The sequence below is a fragment of the Platalea leucorodia genome (genome assembly GCF_965183815.1).
Source record: "Platalea leucorodia genome assembly, chromosome: 7".
Classification (NCBI taxonomy): Eukaryota; Metazoa; Chordata; class Aves; order Pelecaniformes; family Threskiornithidae; genus Platalea; species Platalea leucorodia.
Genome location: NC_138829.1, coordinates 50,679,928 through 50,698,692, shown reverse-complemented (window position 1 = coordinate 50,698,692; position 18,765 = coordinate 50,679,928). Strand labels below are relative to the sequence as shown.

Here is an 18,765-nt window from a genome sequence, read left to right as displayed (position 1 = left end):
ATGTTGGGTTCATTTTATTTTTCAGATCTACAAATGGCTGTTTTGGCTTTGTTCAAGCATTGGCAACATATGTCTAAATGCTGCCTGTCTATCTGTACCTTAGTGTGCAAGTACATGGGGTTTGTTTTACTGTAAAACTGTTTTACTATCATCCACTCAATTAAGCGTGTTTTGTTTTGCAGCAGTAGGTCATCAGATTGACCAGTGAAGACAAGTTTATAGCTACTGGGTACTTCCCTGCAGCTCTTTTGTTAATATTTCTTTCATTCATCAAGAGAAAGTCTGAAATGAACTCTAGGTAAGGATGCTTGCTTGTTCAGCTAGTGACTTAAAAACCAAACTTACCCCTTGTTCAGGAAGGGTAACTTCCCCCCACTGTGCAAAGGACAGGTATATAGCCTACCTGTTGGTTACCTGCCAGTCAAAAATGGGAGAAACCGGGTTCAGAGACAACTCAGAGGGTCAGCCTGCTGCTGATTAACTGCAAAGGTATGGGTCTTCCTCAGGGAGCCTTTTTTAGAGCAATCTTCATTCATATGGAGAAGTGCCTTCAAAAGTCACTGCTAAAAAGTAAGCTAACAAAGCTTATTTGATCCTGGCAATTTAGGTAATACTGGTAACCTAGATGAAACAGTGGAATGAATTTTGAGACAATTTCCTAGCCTGGTCCCTCTTTTTCCTCTTCACAGAGTTGGGAGTCAGCTGTCTTTTCTCTCTTGCACATATCCACAGCAGCATTTCTCAAGTGGTGTCAGTGGACTATGGGAGAGCAATCCATGGAGCACCTTCGGGCACCCGAGTAAGAAAACAGCCAAATGGAGGTAGATCAGTCTTACAAACGACTACGGAAAAGGCAAACATATTTTTAGTTCAGTCACAAGTGAGAATGAATAGCACAACACTGTGAAAGACAGACCGTAGGTTGCTTTTCTAAATACTGGTCCTTGCACTACAGAAGAGCCATAAACAGTGTGAGGCCTTGTTCCTCTGGATCCCATCCCTGTGAGTTTCAGTAGGCGGCAGTCAGCTTTGTAATTTATCTGTGTACGCAGACACATTTTGCTTATCGCTGCAGAACCTGCCTGCCTTGCTAACATCACCATGACCGCAAGGCCTGATCTTGCATGCAATCTAGTTTCCTTCCTGTGCCTGCTGTAGCAGAAGAGCGCTTTCATTTCATGCTCTCCATGCGAGACAGCAAACAGCTGCCTGCTGAGGCTGTGAAGCCACCTCAGCTTTGTGCACCTGCACAGGGCTCTGCACAGCTCGGGGGAGCTTCCGCAGTGCAGTGGCCCTAAACCCTGCTGGGGTATTTGTACATTCTTGCAGTATAAGTGCTTGCTGCAAATAACTCTTGCTAGCCCAACTGAGTGTCATTTTAAATGTCATTTTCATCCTAAAGCACTGTATGTTGAGGCCACCTGTTTCTTTCATATCCTTGTCCTGTTTACATGTACTATCTAATACAAAGGAGAAGACTGTTTAAGGTTTAGCAGCCCTGAAGTGTTGTCTCAGGTTTTCTTTCATGCCTGAGAGGGGATATAGAAATATCTCTTAATATGGGTCAATGATTCATGACTCACTGTCTTTTATAGCACCTTATAGCAGATGCTTTCCTGTAGAGAGGGATACATTCCAGATACAAAGACACTCCTGAAATAATCTTTTTCTCTAAGGCTGAGGACATGGAAAAGAGGGGCACACAAGGGGCTTGCAAGGGCTTAGAGAATCAGCCTTTGGGGTATGGATTTTCAAAAGAGGCAACTTCATATAATTGCAGAATTGGCTCCTGCATGGGTTGGGTTTTTTAGGTCATTCTCACAGAAACATTGCTTTGAAAAAAGCAACAAGCATAGGTCACAGTGTCGAGCCTTTCATTTCAAACTTTTTGGCATTATGTGTAACAAAAGAATACCCGCCTTTTATGGAAGGAATTTGAATGTACACAGTGCACATAAAATATGTGAGTGATGCGGAACCCTGAGCACAACAAACTTAAGGGGGGGATTTTACTTCAGCAGCGTGCTTTTATTAACAACACCTGCTGATGAGGCCAGATCAGGACGTTTCTGCCTCTGAGAGGAAGTGGCAACATGGTACAGAAATGGCAGCAGATAGCCGGGGCCTCAGATTTATCTTTTGCCCAAAGATCTTCCTAGTGCCGCATTAGGACTTGGTTCGTTACTGACTCAGAGGGCAGACTGCCAACTGAAGTGCTGCCAAAGCCACTTCCTGCCGTGCCTGGATTTTCTTTGGAAACTTCTCAAGTGGATCCTGCCCTTGGTTAGATTAGTAAGAAATAAGCCCAGGGTTGTGCAGACTGTTCAACCTCACAACCTGGCTTTTGGTTACTCTATTTCTGTAATGTGAGCTACTCTGAGCATAAATGTCAGAGCTTTCTCTCCACACTTAGCAACTGCCAGTCCTCTGGGCCATGGTTCACTCCAAGAGCATCTCTTAATTCAAGTTGATTTCTTTACAAAGTGCTCCAGGGGTTCAGATACAGGCTTTATTTATTATTTTTTTAGAAAGGCTATGAGGAAGACATTTATTTTTTAGCAGCCAGGGGAGGGAAGTAGGTTTCTAAAACGACTGCAAACATTGCATTGTATCCTCCTACTCTTCTAACATCTTTTCCCACGTCTCTAGACTTCATTGCCAAGAACTGTAGTTAGTGCATCCTGGCCTTTGTGGCACATGAGCTCAGTTGTAGCCGGCACCCTGGAATATTTGGAGGATACAGTGAGGGGTGAGATTTCTAACACTTCGACAAAGTCGGGTCCATATTCTACCCTGCCTGCAGTTTTCAGAATAGGCAGCCTCTCACATCAGACTGCTTTATCTAAACTCCTACCCAAAGCATTCCCATGTTGATCCCAGGCTGACATTAAAACTCACAGATATAAGCCATTAAAATGATGAATCAACATTTATTGATGATATGTACATAAGAGGTACAATGCTTAGTGAAATATTATATTCATGGCTATTTCCAGTACAGAAAGAATGTCATTTGTTTTATACGTTAACATTACAGAAATCAGTTCACACTGTAAGAAAGCATTAAGAGCAAATGACTATCGATCGTTGTAAGGAGGAAAGGACCTGAACTACAAAAATAGACTCAGTCTATGAGGCATTCCAACTACAATATACAAGAACAGAGCCCAGAGTTGGGAGAAATTTTATCATCTGCATTCATTAGTTTTTAAACAAACTGTGCTATAGATACTGTACAGTATGTCATTTCAAAATCTGGGGAACTTTTTGAGTGTAAGGAAAAGACCAACCTCATCCCTCTTCCTTTTCACCCTTTTTACATGAAACATCTCAAAACATTCCAGCTTGTCCCTGGTCACTTTTAAAAGGGGGCAAGGGATGATGAATAGGCAGCACCCAGAACTTTAGTGTGCAATTCATGCTGAAGCATCGTAATGGGACTCACCAAGCCGGATATTTCCTGTGCTTTGGAGCCTCCTTTTGATCTCTTTCTACTTACAGGGGATGATTATACTTCTGAGACCCAGGCCCAGGGTATCTAGGAACGAACCAGCTTCTTCTTGCTGTCCCAAGTTCTTTCACCTTCAGGTTTTGCCCCAGAAAGGTATTATTTTCTCACAGATCTGAACTGTATCCCTGATTTCAGAAGATTTTTGCCACTGACTATATAGTTCATATGTCTGTTCTGTGATAACAGGCCTGTACAACAAACACAGTATCTTGAGAAGCATTTAGCTTTGCATTTTATTTCCAATAACTATTAATATCCTTTTTTAACAATGAAAGAAACAGTGCACCTTCACCCATGAGTGTATTCATCTTTCTTAGAGACTGTTCCTGCTAAGGGGGTGAAGCAGAGGTTCCTACTTTGACTTCTTGGGCACCCTGGAGAGAACCAGCAGCCTCTGCTGCCTGCAGCCTTGCCCAGTCACAGCTGTGTGACTGCACTTGCTTTGCTGGCGTCTGTGGTCAAGGAGGAACTGGAAGGGACTCAGAGGGATCCTGAGATGCTGTGACGTGACTAAGGGCTGAATGATGCACAATGCACAAAGAGTCAAAAGTAGCCAGGGCATCCAGAGGGAATGCAGTTAGATGAATTTCCACTTATTCATTGTGCCAATTTAAACAGTGACTTACTAAACTTCTGTTCATAGAGAGTCGCAACATTTCAAGCAAACAAGAAGAAAACAAAACAGAAACTAATCATTCTAGGTGAACATTAATTCTTAATGTCATAACAACTGCATTCACAAGGCAGCAAATCTATGCTGGGATCAATTTCACTCACTGCCAGGGAACTACACACATGCAGGTACTAACATATACCACACTGGTTAGACAGCTGAAAAGTAAAAATAACATATTTACAAAAAGTTGGCTGCATACATGATTCTGAATGTTATCAGAACAGGATACTCTATAATAGACAGATAAAGCAGTTACTAAGGTGTGGAATCTAATCAGTTGAATGGCCAAAAGGAAACAAATCCAGATACAAATGAAAAACAGAAAGTAAAACAAAAATTTTAAAAGACAGTCTAATTTTCTACTATGGCTCCATACACAGAAACCAATTAAATTAAATTAAAGCACTGCTACGCATACTGTATACACCATTTCACTGAAATTACATGTTGATAGCTACGTTATCTACATGAAGTGCAGAGAGGCACTGGACATCATGCTTCAACAAAATGTCAAAACTGGTATCAATAAAGTTTTATAGCTATTAGTAACTCAGCACTACTCTACCTGCGGTTCCTATTAAGATAATACCTGGTACATCTGATGTAAAATACAAGAAAGAGATTAAAATACAAGGGTATATCAACACACTTCCTACATGTATATCTAGTAGAAATTTAGTCTCCAAGACCTCAGCAGAATAACATGGCCCTATAGATTTCTGAATAGTTGAAGAGATAGATACCCAGTGTCAGTAACACTGGGACAGCAGTACCTGCTATTCAATGCTTGCTTTGTTTTGAATCACAGTCCGAGAGCTAGTAGGCCATAAAAGATGTTTTGTGATATAATTGTTATGATTATTTATACTAATTTATTTTTAATCCTCTAAAAACAGTTCCTTGTTAATTAAATAGAAATTATCATAGCCATGGCCTTAGTGCCAACAGCTATTTGCCTAATGGGAACAGATGACCATAATAGAGAAGCAACTCTCAGTTGTCCTCGTCAAAAAAATATAGTGGTTGTTCTCTTTAAAATACATAAGAAAGCAGGAGGTATTTGTACGGATGCTACCCAATTACACTGGTCCCATGGTGGTTTTGTTGGTCCCTTTTCAAGAAGGCAAAAGTAGGTGGCCAAATCATGAATTCTTTCCACAGGCTGAACTTACATGCACTCTATTGTAGCAAGACAGACTGGGTACCTGATATCATATTTTTTTGCCTACCAGGATCTCCAGTTTTCTATAAACTGTATTCTGAGTCAGTCAATTATACATGATCAGATCCTAAGAAAGAACTGCAGGATTTGGCAAAGTTAACACCAGGAAAAATGACAAAAATGAGGGACAATTGCCCAAGACAGTCAATCTAGAAGATTGTTCAGATTATTATAACATTGTTCCGTAATGAACTGCAGCATTTAAAGACATCTTGAAATTCCTATTTGCTTCTTGCATTTTGTGCTTTGTTTATAATTCATCACTAAACATAACACAAAAATATTTCATTGATCCTAAATGCTATAAGAAAACCAGTTTTGTTCTAAGGTACAGATCACCTTTAAAGGATTATCCCCCTACCTTATACGGTCCTATAGAAAATATTATAAGAAAATATTAGTGTGTCTGTAAATTACAGATACTAAGTAATTTAGCTCAGTCTACACTGTAGTTTCCAGAGAACAAGTACAAACCCCTAAAACCTGTATTAATAACTAATTAATAACATCAGTATTGAGCATATAATATTTAACACTATAAACACATATGCATCTTTTCGTCATGCATTCTACAAGCTAGAGTTCACACCAGATCATAGGAAATAGGATATATTTAAGAAAGGAGAAGGATATGTTGGATGGAAGTGTATGCAATTGTCTTTAAGAAGGAAGGACAACCTGTAGCACACAAGGACTCACAAGCCCATACAAAACACCAAAATGGAAATGCTATAATCTACAGTACCGACTGCAAAATCCATTTGTAAACACAGTTTGCATACAGTCTTTGAAAAACTGTAGAAAAAAAATAGAAAAGAATGATACAAAAATCCCTGCAAACTATACTATTTATGTACAAAGCAATATACAGGTACCAGACAATCCAGGTTGTGTGATGCTGCCTATGACAGTTTCCTTTCATGTAATGGTGTGCATCACAGAGCATCATTAAAAACAATTGCAGGACTCCTGAATTTTGAAAATCAGACTAGAAGGACTGGACACTCTGGCATCGATCAGCATTGGCTCTGCAGCAGAATGTAGGTAGAACTGAAAGGGGATCAAAGGTTGGGTGAAGTGAGAAATCTCACAAGTCTTCTTGCCTCCCCAAATCCTGCATTAGCCTGTTGGTTATTTCCATCCTGGACTAGTAGAGACCTACTCAGTGGCTCAGTCATATGCTCTAGGTTTTTTCAATATTTGGAGCCTGGGTTTTCCATAAGATTCATAGTTGCAACTGCACAACCACCTTATCCATTAGGATTTGTATCAACCCAGTAGTGGGAAGTCACCAGGTTTCCCCTGAGCAGGGGAAGGTGTCTCTGGGATGGTGGGCACATGCGAGGGATGGCTCCTCAGAGCCTTGTGCCAGGGAGCCCACTCATACAAGAAGTAAAAGAATTACCAGTGCCTGGGCATCAGCAGTGGTTTGACTCATTCATAGCAGCAGATTCCAATTTAACATCAAACATGATCAGGAGGAAAAAATGAGGGAGGCACCCATTGCACAGGCTGTACCCAGGCACTGTAGCTGGGGTCTTTAACCAGGAGTCCTGCCTTAGGTGTGCAGAACTGCAGAGTCTGTGCTTTGTCTGAGGACCACAGAGAGACACAGCCTTGGTGGCTATGTGGGAAGACCAATGACTTTGGAAAGAATATGCACTACATACATTGTTTCAGGTAAATTGTAAGCAAGAACATAACACTTTCAAAACTAACATGGTGAAGCTCAACAATTTGTTTACTGCCTTCTTTGACACTTCAGTATTGCAATTCCTTTTTTTTTTTTTTTTTTAGTACTTGAAGCTACACTCTACATGTCATTATTCAGAAAAAGGAAATTGGGCAAATACTTTTCCTTCAAAGTCATCAATATGATTGGAGAGAAGAAAATAACTCATCTTTCCAAGAGTGCTTTCTGCTGGGAACAGGAGCTTCTACATAGTCTTACATGGTGAATTACAGACGAGGTGAGTTCCAATGGACCATACACCTATCATAATAACTACTATGAAAAATATCTTAATCGTGGCCTTAGAAGTCACCGAAACAAAATCAAGGTTATTCTTCTGGCTCATAACAGAATAATATTACAGTACATTTTTATAAAGTGCCTTTATTTATCCTTCTGTAAATTAATTCAAATGCAGCAATAAAAAGAAACAAATGGAACTTCATGAAATGAGAAACAGTTATACCTTTACATCTCCACAAAAGGATTCTTCTGAGCCTGGTGCTAAAGCTCAGAGCCTTTTTAAAGATAATTACAGAGGTGAATGTCAGAGGTGAGATTTAATACTGCCTATGGTTTTGGGGATTTGTGAGATTGCTGCTGTGTTGCTACAACAAGGCTGCAACAACACAAGTGAAGGCAAGGAAGCAAAGAAAATCCAGGCAGTTGCCAGAATAAATTTGTTCAAACACTGTCGCCACAGCTTCTCAGATGAACAGTCTGCTCTTCTGAGTATCTACTGCTGGAAAACTAATGACTCTGGGAGTGATGGAAAACAAATCAGAAATCTATATTACTTGTACATTTTAAAGAGGCACAAAGTTTGGAATTCCATGTGCTTTGAGAAAGAAATAGAGATCAGCTGTACCTCAGGGAAGAAATGGAAAAAATATAATGATAGTGATCCTTATTTTTGTTCTGAGTTTTAAATACATTGCTGGACTTGTAGCACAGAAACAATTAGGCAAAAAAGAAGCATCTTGGCAGAAATCTTTTGGATGTGAGAATCAATGTCATTATAAATAGCAGACGACGACTATTGCCTAGGATGGGATTGTGAAATGTCTTATAACTTAACAGAGACAGGAAGGGACTTGACCTTTCCTGGAAGCCTGTGACTCCCATCGATTTCAATGGGGCTTTTATGTAGTGAGAGCACTGCAGGCACAGGTTTTACTACAGCAAACACAGTTTTTCAAAGACATACTGAGTTTCTCACCTATTCAAACAGAAGGAGCACATCCCATAATACGGTGCAAATGGCTTATCCCCTACCTATTTGAAGCACCTTCGTGTACAAGACTCACACGTGTTTCTTACAATGCTGGTGCAGCCTTTGTCTTCTAAGGGAAGCAATGAAGAAACAAATTCAGTAGCAAAGTGCTCCACCTCTTCTGTGGTTTTAAAGTACAGTGTGCTTTAGTTTGAATGAACAGATATTAAGAGAATGCTGACCTAGCTTCAGCAGTAAATGCATAAGGCAAATGCACAAGCATGTACCTAATTAAGCATGCAATTAGCTGAGTCTTTGCATGGTCTAGACTTTTCTATGTGCCAGTGTGCTGTCAGTAATCCAAAGGGCAAAGGATATCACAGTTGCACAGACAAGGGTGGGGGGAACTGACAGAACAGAAAATGAGATTAATGTAGAAAAAAAAATGCTAATTTGTTCAGGAGCTACACAGAAAATAAATCACTTTCCACTGTGCTTTTCCTTTAAATTTGCCACCCCAGCACTTCGAACAAATACAAAAGATTTGCCAGACACAAATTAATGCAAGACTCCTAGTGAAACTAAAAAGAGACTGGCCAGTAACGAGCACTGCCTGATGAAATGTGAACCTTGTATTAGCTGAAGTGGCTGATCCTTGGGTTAGTTTCTGTTTATTCAGTTAAGTAGCAACCCAGCCTCATGTGGAATGAGCAAATCGAGAAATGTAAGCCAAGAGTGAGTTACATTTTCCCAGAGAAATTGAAAGCTTTTTGATGGTTAAATACAGTGCTGCACTGGAGTAACACTATATTAAATATTCAATCAGGCTAAAAGCAGAGGAGTATACCAAAACCAACATTTCTCCTTCTCCCACATCCACATTTAAATAGAGAAATACCATCATAATTATCTTTTGAAACGTCCCTGAGTTACTGTATCTACAGAATTACTATTTTAAAATCACAGCCTGCTATTCTAGTCCTATCAAAAGACCTAAATTTATTCTCCCTTATATGGGTGGGGTTTCTCTAGCATCTCATTCCTTCCTCCCCTAGTCTCCATCCAAAGAAACACTCTTCAAAGGACAATACGTCCCAAGTGGATAAGTGTAAGCATATTCTAAGTGTTTCTCAATATGTAATTTTGTGGAGCTGCCTAGTCACATGTTGCTGGCATTTCGATTTGTTTCCAACTGCTAAACAGTTTCAAATGACAGCTAAAAGTGTATGGACCAGTTTTCGAAAGCTACTTTCAGGGCAAGCAATCGGTGTGACTGCTCCTAAGAAATGCTACAGTGAAGAGGATGGAAAGTCATCTATTAATGGGCGAGCTGTGCCATGAAACAGCTCAAGAATGCTGGATATAAACTGGGGTAAACACTGCATGTTATTCTTGGATATAACTACCACCCAAGTCACAGCGAATTTCACTTGATGTGAGCCAGCACCCTCAGAGTAGGGAACATTTTAGAGTACCTACACACCGTTCCAGGCACACTTCTAGCACATAATTCAGTGGTAAAAATGTCTTCGAATGCAAATTGGGAGAAGCAGCAGCTAGCTACAGGTTAGTTCTGGATATGCTAATACCAATGACTGAAGAAAAGAGAAGACAACCTGCCTACCACTTCTCTGAATATCCTACAATTCCATCCCATAAAAAAAAAATCATCCTTAAGATGCTTCAGGAGGCCCCTGGAAAAGGTTGCCACCTCTAATACATGTTAAAGGCCTACAGAATTCACAGTGGTTCAATATTTCTTCAATTATATAGGCCATTTTGCTTAGGATTGTAGCCATGGCATGCAAGTGAGGCCAAAAATACAATGGCAAGAAAAATATTCCACAACAACAAATGCTTAAATGAGAGAGACTCTGACAATGGAGTTGATCTTGCACATTAATCATACAAGTAGCCTTGGCTGACTCAGGTCCATGTGCATTTTCGGAGATATTTATATTAATGCAGATGAGCAAAAGTAGATTATATTTATATTTTAATAGCTTCTACAGAGCCAAATACCACTCTACAGTTAAACACATTATTCCTGTTTAAACCCATGACAGGTCTGAGCACAGACACCGAATGGCCTATTTCCATAAATGTTTCAACTCTGTTTTCTGCCATTTTTAAGTTCACTGTATGCTCATATTCTGATTCATTCTGAGAACCTCTGAGAGCTCCCCCAGAAATTGCACAAAGCTTGTTCTGTGGATAGAGCCTCCCAAGGCCACGCGGCTCAGCTTTGCTATGGAACATTGCTAATAGTATAATGGCATTCACCAGTGTCTTAAAATTGCTGAGTATTAACAAGCACCTTTAAAAACACTTCACAGGGTAATTATTGTGACTGTAATTTCTTCTGACAGGATGAATCAGCTATACTATGTTGACAAAACACCATCTCATTAATTCAGATGCCATGTGCTCTAAGAAACTTTTCTCTGACATTAGAGAGTTACATGAGTTGTTACTCTGCAGAAGATAGAGAGATGTATATTCAATGTACTGGTCTAAATCCTGAAATTCTGGTTTATTCTTCATTCAGTCCTAACCCTGGCCAAATTCTATTAACCTTATATGGAATTTGGCTTAGCAATGAATTCAGGATTTAGCCATTCTCTGAAATATGACATATACTTGAAAGATGGCTTTCACTTCATACCAAATGGTACCGATGATCACATTCAAAACACTCAGTTTCTTAGAGTAATGGATTCAGAATTCGTTTATAGCTCATTATCAAGTACCCAATCATGACATCTGTGATCAATCTTAGTAGTACCTTACTTGAATAGTCCCATCCACATGAGGAATTCCTCTGACATCAGTGGAGCAGGGTGAATAGTAAGGTGCTACCTACTTTGATTAAGAATGGCATAACTGAGCCCATGATATTCTGTATTTTGTACATCAGGCATAGATTTAGTGAAGGAACTAGCACCCCTGCAATAATACTGCCTTGTATTATATGATATATTGTGGTCACAAAGGAGCATAGCCCCATCATAAAATAAAGGCTGCATCTGCCCTGGGACAGTGGATAAAAACGCATCACATGCACATACAAATCTAAGGTCTTGCCTTGATGGTATGTATTAGTTGTACTGATCTAACAAAATGTCTGGGATAATTTATTGACTTCTATACATTAATCTTGCCCTTGAATCTAAGTTCACTTTAAAGTACAACTAAGCACAAAAATACAGTGCTTGTTACTATTAAAACAAATAGAAATCTTTATGGACATTTTCAAAAGATATTTTAGCCATACAGTGATAAATAGATCAGGTTTGCCACAAGAGTCACCAAAACACTTGAATGTTTACATGGTGTTATGTTTCTCTTGTATATTTGTGACCCTGAGTCCCTGTAGTGAACCATACTGGCACTTTGATCTTCCCATTTTGCAGCATTTACATTCTCTGTGTCTTGAATGAAAGGGGAGGCGGGTGAGAGCACATTGCACTGCATGGAGTATTCTCCAGCTGCATCATCCAAACACAAGGGAGACAGATGGTTATGGATCATTGCTTGGCAAAGACACTACAATGACTTGATGAGATCTTTGCTAAGTTTCAGTTAAGAAATTAAGTAAGCAGGAACTGTAGATGTTAAATAGGAAAAAAGAGAAATCTTCTTTAATCGTGATATCTTTTGCCAGAAGATAGCTTCAGGGCTTATTAAAGATGGAGCTAGGAATCTCTTCCCTCAGTTTTCACGTTTCCAAGGCTCCTCTTCAACAACACTGAAGTCTGCAGATTTGCCATTGGTTGCCAGTGTTACCTGCAAGTAATTATCATTAACAACTGACTTAAAGGCCAAGGCACTTTGACAAGAAAAGTCATGAGTTTTATATGGAAGATCATGATATTTACAGGAATTACATACACCATGTCTTATTATATATGTAAAATGCATTTATTCAGAATTCACAACACTCCCAAATAGTGAGACTCCTGTTCAATTTATTATACTGACTAGGAAACATTAGCAGTAGGAAAAAAGTTCCATATTTTCTTAGCCTTTGCTGTAGGTTTTTTAAAATAAATATTTCAGATTCTACTCCTTTCTATCTCCTATAGATTTCTCTGGATTATTTCAAAAACAGATTACTTTTTTAATGTAGAAAGTAATATTTTTTCAGTGGAATTCCTTAGCAAAGCAGGATAGCTGATGCAATGACATGAAAAATATGTATTATATATACATACTCATAGATGTGTATCTACACAAACTCACCTACAATTACACCACCTTTAAAGAAATGGAGGAAAAGATACACTGTGAAAGTATTGTTCATCATACCACTATTTCTAACAATGATGTAGTGAAAGATTTTGACTATAGTCCGACCAAAAATTCATAGCAATGCTATGTTTGTCTCACACAAAGTACAGGAAAACATCACTCTTGCCTGTAAACATATGTGCTAAAATTTTTAGTTTTTAAGTATGGTAGAAGACCTATAGTGATCTACCAACTTACAGTAAACACTGGCCTTTCATCCCTGAAATCACTATAAATAAATCCATGCTTCAAGAAAGATAGCTCCAACCAAATGACTTCAACAAATTTAAAAAGGTAAAATGTCAATTTAACTTTACAAAAGTCATCTAGATCTTTGTAATTGTGAGAGAACCTTTCATTTAATTCTAAATGCTCACTCTTTCCTAACTTACCTTGTAAGTTAACATCCTCGGCTTCAAATGAAAACTTAAAGACAGAGATGAAATTCCCCATGCTGGATAAACTCGATGCATGGAAGCATTGGGACATGGAAACATGACAAAATGCACTGATTTTTTTAAACAAAGTCAAGCTTTTTCTTAGATAACTGAAAGGGGGAAACATGCTAATACAGGAATGAACAGCTTATTCAGAAATGAAAATCACATAGAGTCATGTGAAATATAGTAAAAAAATACAAAAATATCGTGCAATAACAACCACTCTACACCCATATAAAGGTGAACTACTTAATAAAAATATACATTGACCATGCAAAATTATAAACTATACATGGACTATATTACAGAAAGTAAATAGAAAGGACATGCTAGTAGATTAGCTTTTCCAAATTCTGACCAGAGTTGCAGCGAGCTTTTCAACCCACCAGTGTGTTTAACAGGATGAGGAGATGTCTCTTCAGATTTAACAGCTGTCTGTTTTGAAGCCCCACATTCTCCACTCTGTTGTTTTTGCTATTCTAACAATTGAGAGCTGTAGACCACTTCAACATGATCCAAATGCTTTGCAAATGTCAGCATATATTCACAGATTATAAAGTAGACTGTAACATCACACCCTTTTGACAACTTGCAGACAGACACATGGACAAGACAAGTGACCTACTCAAAGTCAGTCTTGTGCTCAATCCAGTAAACCCTGGCTCTTTTCATGAGTTTAAAAGTGCAAAATGAGATCGCAAGCAGAGCAAACCTAAACCAATGAAAAAGCACAAGTGCTTTTAGCTCATAAATCACTGGTCCGAAATTTTAATTAAAGGGTCTGCTTAGGATGACATACTGCACCATTAATCCATGTTTTCTGAGGTAAGCTAATGCCTCAACTGAGGGAAATGATAAGAGAAACTGAAGGAGAAAAGAAAATGCAGCAAGTATTGCATCAACAGGCTACGACTTTCTAGCTCGACTTGGTTCTCTGTGCAAATCTGAGAGGCTGTAAGGAGACAAAATTATCAGTATTCAGTTCCATGAACCTGATTCAGACTGATATATGGTAGCTGAATTTGTCTTAAATCCACTGAAATTAGCATAGCCTATTTCACTGAAAAACAGTTTTCCAAAAGTTCTAAAAGAAGTTAACCAAAAAGTGTGTATGTGTGCACGTGTGCTTATTTTTAATGAAAAAAATCTTTTCTCAAATGAGATCTTTCTTTTCAGGGAGTTTCTTTTTTCCTTCAAATTTTTATCTATCTCTTCTGTGTCCTTTCCTTTTTTGAGAAATATAAATTAATGACATTTTTAAATTTTGTGTAAGCATTTCCATTTCAAAATTTTTTTTCTTTAATTTTTCTCATGGAAAAAGAGTGGGTCAGAAGAGAAAGGAGAGAGCCATACCAGAACAAAATGTTTGTTTTAATTTAAAAAATCATTTTATTAAAAACTTGGAAGATTCAGGGAAAAATTGAGGGTAAGACGAAAGTTTTTTCTTTCCTGAATTCAGTATTACTTTTTCCCCTGGAAATTCAAGGTTGGCCTGACATTACTAGAAATTACTAGAAAAGTAAGCATTAGAAAAAAATATATTCTAAAAAACATTTCCAGCCAGGCTGGAGACAGGTGAAAGTGATAGAATAGGACTTGTATTTCCAATATATAGTGATCTGCTACTGGACTTAGTGTAGGCATTCACAGTTAGATACTGGCTCAGTTGTGGCAACTGGAAGATGAAAGAGGATCTGTTTGGGTAATTGGCTAAGGTAGGCTCACTGGCAAATTCACTGCGTCAAAGACAGTGTATAGGATCAGATCAGAGTATTAATAAATAAAAAAAGACTATGAAATTAAAAGTTCCAGCTTGTTTCACTCTCTTTCTCCTCCTTTTCAAAAACTCCCCCTTGATTTTAAACTGCCCCATCTTAATGGTGGGTGCTTAGTAAACTTTTAACCACTAACCTCCCCAACTGTTTTCTCATTCAACCTGGTAGGGTTTCTGAAGCTCACTTTGCTCTGATCAAGATGCTATTATGACTATTAATAATCCATGTTAGTTACAGCAAGGATTAGAGAGAGAATACGATGTTTGTGTCTTAATGACTCAGGAATGATGACAGAAGCAAAGCCTAAGCATGCTGTAAGAGTGCAGGAGCATTCTGATGCTAAAGTGCCTTCAACATGTTCATCTCTGAACAGCATATCATGGAAGGCAGTTAGCAAATGACACCACCTGTATCTGAATTGCAGCCATCCTCCATTTGGGTTGGCAATTAAGTTCTCTGTTGCCATAGAAAATTAAGTAATTGTCCATAGAAGGTGATGCCATATTCTCTGTGTCTTGGCATATTCCATAATACGCTGCATCTTGCCCTTTGATATGTAAACAATGTACACGATTTTTTCCCCTCAAATGACAACTTTTAAGAAGAGTGAAAAAAAAACATCTTTCGAACTGCTCAAACTCATTCAAAATGTCTGCGGTTCATGGGCCTTGTTGTCATATTGTTATTCGAAGAACGACTTGAAAAATACATGCAGGTTAAAAAATAAGATAAAACAAAGCATGCAGTGCTATATACATGTCTCAATATCCATAAATGTGAAAGGTACCTTGCACTCATCTACTATGACTGAGTTGTGAGCTGCAAAAACACATTGGTTTGAGTTGTTTTCCCTATGATTTTTCATGTCGTCATAGATTGACTGAGTCTTGGTCATTTCAATGTCTTCACGCCCTTTATGATGGGAATCAATGGTGTCAAGTTCTGCCTTGGAAAGGTGGTAAACAATGCCAGCACCAAAAGAATCCCCCACTACATTGACTGATGTTCTCATCCGGTCCCTACAAAAGAAGCAAAAGGCAGAGGCTGAATGGCATGAGAAGAAGAAAAAACAGGGCATGGCAGCCTTGTTAATGTTACAGTTACTGCATTTATTTCAGGAAGTTTAAGGCATCTTTAGAACAGAGAGATGGGAGCTTTCAAGTGAAATTGAAAAAAGCTTGTTTCCCCAGAGGACTTGTTCAGACAGGGAGGATGTGCAAACTCCTATGTCCCAGCTGCTCATACTCATGGATTTTGGCAAAGAACTCGCACTAGAGACACAGCCAAACTGCAGAGCTGTGCGTACAGATCTTCCCAGCGCCTGCTTCTGGAGCTGGAGGTTTCAATGTCAGGGTGCCAGGCTCACATCATTGCCCTTTGTTTAATCTGAATTTATCAGAGCACTGAACTTAATGAAGCCAGAGAAAAGGATTTTGGATCTGATGAAGTGTTCTCATTTCTGGGACAGATTAACAAATGGCCTCTCCCTTTATTCTCAGTGAGCAAACTATGGGGAAAAATAATGCCTGAAATAAATACCTCCATAAGGCTCAGGCCATCAAAGCTCATCTCCTGGCACCATCTTTACAGATGGTCATCTGTTAGAACGGCAACAAGCCCACTGACACTACTGCATGCCAGAGCTTGGCACATGAGCCAGCCAAAAAATAGGTCATGGCCTACAAAATGACCTCGTGAGGAACGAGTGCCCCTCATTGTAGGAGGGTGCCAACAGAGGCTCACATGCTCTGTTTAAAATGTGTTTGTTGGCACTTCCTAGACAGGATGCCATTGGGCAGAGATGCTACCTTTCTCCTGTCTTGTTTTTAGAGTGTGGCTCTATCTGTCAGCAGTGAACTCATGCTTGTGGATTTTCCTTGATTTCAGAATTCTGCCCCAAACCTGCCCAAAATTCTGCAAAAATGGGAGATAGTCTTACAGAGCACTGCAGGACTATGGGCTCCTGCTCTTTTTCCTACTGCAGATAGGCTGTATTACACGTTGAAATCATTTACAATCTAATGCGGGATCGAGTGTACTCTCAGGAAGTTTGCAGATGACACCAAGCTGAGCAGTGCAGCTGATATGCCTGAGGGACCGGATACCATCCAGAGGGACCTGGACAAGCTTGAAAAGTGGGCCTGTGTGAACCTCATGAGGTTCAACATGGCCAAGTGCAAGGTCCTGCACCTGGGTCAGGGCAATCCCCAGTATCAGTACAGGCTGGGGGATGAAGGGATTGAGTGCAGCCTTGCCAAGAAGGACTTAGGGGTACTGACAGATGAAAAGCTGGACATGAGCCAACAATGTGCTCCCCCAGCCCAGAAAGCCAACCGTATCCTGGGCTGCATCAAAAGAAGCATGGCCAGCAGGTTGAGGGAGGTGATTCTGCCCCCCTACTCTGCTCTGGTGAGACCCCACCTGGAGTATTGCATCCAGCTCTGGAGTCCTCAGCACAGGAAGGACATGGACCTGTTGGAGAGGGTCCAGAGGAGGGCCGCAAAAATGATCAGAGGGATGGAACACCTCTGCTATGGGGAAAGGCTGAGAGAGCTGGGGTTGTTCCGCCTGGGGAAGAGAGGGCTGTGTGGAGACCTTATTGCGGCCTTTCAATACTTAAAGGGGGCCTACAAGAAAGCTGGGGATAGTCTTTTCAGCAAGGCCTGCTGCAACAGGACAAGGGATAATGGTTTTAAACTAAAGGAGGGTAGATTTAGACTAAACACAAGGAAAAAATTTTTCACGATGAGGGTGGTGAAACACTGGAACGGGTTGCCCAGAGAGGTGGTAGATGCCCCATCCCTGGAAGTGTTCAAGGACAGGCTGGATGGGGCTTTGAGCAACCTGATCTAGTTGAATATGTCCCTGCCAATTGCAGCGGGTTTGGACTAGATGACCTTTAAAGGTCCCTTCCATCCCAAAGCATTCTATGATATGATTCTATATGATTCTAATTTGCCTCTTCATATCTGAACTAAACATAAGACCCTTAAAAACCTTTTGACTAAGGGCTGTAATTTAAAGTATTGCAGCAACTGAATCTAGCTTTGTGAAATAGGTCAGAGAAGCAATTACACTGATTAATTCTCAGAGGTATATCCATGAAGACTCATTTACACAAAATGGGCAGGTTGAACAGTGTGAACATTTGCCAAGTGAGAGAAAAGCCAGCATGTAAGACCTCATTTCCCGTGACAGTGATTAATTTGAAAACACCCTTTCTAGTATTTCTGGTACTAGATTTGTGTGACAACTCCTTTTCCTGTAGAACACTGAGAAAAAAACCCTAAATATAGAAATTCCAAACTGATAAACATGCATTACACATGCCTATTCATGGCCTCTAAATATCTGTAAATCTGCCTTTCCCAGCTGTGGAACTGTATTCCCTTTCAAGTTTCTCCTCTCCTTCTCTACGTTATCATGTTTACATATTTGGAGTTTGTGGTGTAATATCTTAGTTGAAGCAGCTCATTTTTATTTTGTTGTCATCAAAAGAATACCCAGAAGGAAAAAACCCCTCCAATAATCTCCCCAAAAAACAAAAAACCCAACAATCCATAGGAGGAAAATATCCTTCCAGTTTTACTTCACAGATATGAAATGCTATATAAAGTTCTCATCCCATGCCTGTGAAGAATGTTTTAAACTTGGTCAGAGCAGCGGAATAGGAAAATATGACTTTCCAAGCATAATTTTTAATTAAGATCATTAAATATACTGAACCTGGCAATATAGCTCCACAAAAAGAACACCTGCTTAAATTTTTTTGTATGATGAGTGGTATTAAATTTTGAAAGGATTCACTGATGCCAGATGATGGAGGGATAGTATAGGATGCCAAAAAAACAAGGTGAAGAGAATACGTAAATATAATTGAGGCACAGTTCAAATTCTGAAAGGGTA

The 18,765-nt window shown here is 39.4% G+C and overlaps 1 protein-coding gene across 1 annotated transcript in view; it reads right to left on the bottom strand.

Moving 5' to 3' along the window:
• Nucleotides 1-12,065: 12,065 nt before the first annotated feature.
• Nucleotides 12,066-18,765, bottom strand: part of SLC1A2 (solute carrier family 1 member 2) — a gene marked incomplete at its 3' end in the record, with an annotated part of 28,444 nt that continues 21,744 nt past the window's right edge. The window contains exons 9-10 of the mRNA XM_082317412.1: nucleotides 15,647-15,878; nucleotides 12,066-12,140 (exon numbers count right to left, since the gene is read on the bottom strand). Coding sequence (XP_082173538.1) covers nucleotides 12,066-12,140; nucleotides 15,647-15,878 — 307 coding nt within the window. The remainder of the gene's footprint in view (nucleotides 12,141-15,646; nucleotides 15,879-18,765) is intronic.